This window comes from Echinops telfairi, unplaced genomic scaffold (genome assembly GCF_000313985.2).
Source record: "Echinops telfairi isolate 266 unplaced genomic scaffold, ASM31398v2 ScPeMD7_3;HRSCAF=10, whole genome shotgun sequence".
In the NCBI taxonomy this organism is placed as follows: domain Eukaryota; kingdom Metazoa; phylum Chordata; class Mammalia; order Afrosoricida; family Tenrecidae; genus Echinops; species Echinops telfairi.
In genome coordinates, this window is record NW_022103899.1 from 16454498 (window position 1) to 16455339 (window position 842).

General features: G+C 71.4%; 1 protein-coding gene across 1 annotated transcript in view; it reads left to right on the forward strand.

The window, feature by feature from the left end:
- Window positions 1-565: 565 nt before the first annotated feature.
- The window catches only part of GLS (glutaminase), an 83120-nt gene continuing 82843 nt past the window's right edge, over window positions 566-842 (forward strand). The window contains exon 1 of the mRNA XM_013004348.2: window positions 566-839. Coding sequence (XP_012859802.2) covers window positions 731-839 — 109 coding nt within the window. The 5' untranslated portion in view covers window positions 566-730. The remainder of the gene's footprint in view (window positions 840-842) is intronic.

Consider the following 842-nt stretch of genomic DNA (forward strand, 5'->3'; position numbering starts at 1 on the left):
TCTTTTGGGGGCAGCCTTCGCGGCCCTCGGAGGCGCTGCCCCACGCCCTGTCCCGGTAGTGGGGGGCCCAGGTGAAGGCTTGGACCAGCCTCGCCCCGGTTGTCCGGAGAGACGCCTCCCCCGGCGGCCAGTGCTGCGGAGCGCCGGCGGCTCGGAGGACAGAGGCTCTCGTCCATCACCCTCGCCCTCGCCCCCTTCTCTTTGAGGCCCCAGAAACCAGCGAGAGGCCTCCCGGTCCCCAGCTCCCAGCAGGACAGCCTCGGGGGCTCGCGGGGAGCTCCAGAAGGGGCTACTCCAGAGGGCCGCTAGGCTGCCCAGTCACACACGTCAGTTTGACCTCTTTCCCCGCCCCCTGCCCGACCCTCCCCACCCCGGGCGCCGAGAGAAAGTTGACTGCTCCAACCGCCAATCAAAAGAGAGGTCGAGAGCGTGAACCACTAAGAGCGCGCGAAGGGGGCAGGCCGCTGGCTTTGTCCCGCCCCCGGGTGGGTGAGCGCGGAATGTCTCCAGCCCTCCCCTGCGCTTCAGCCTCAGTGCGGAGCCCTCGGCGCGAAGAGGAAGAGCGCGGCGGCGGCGGGCGGCTTCGGGAGCAGCAGGAACGGCAGCCAGCGCCTCCTCAGCTACGTCGCTGCCTTTCTTGCCGCCTCTGGGCAATCCTGTCCGCGAGGAGAGCGGCTGCCCGCGCCCGGAGCATCCTCCTCAGTCGAGCAGGCGTTGACGGACCAGCGGCATGATGCGGCTACGAGGCTCGGGGATGCTGCGGGACCTGCTCCTGCGGTCGCCCGCCGTCGCCGGCGCGGCGCTGAGGCGGGCGCAGCCCCTCGCCACCCTGTGCCGGCGCC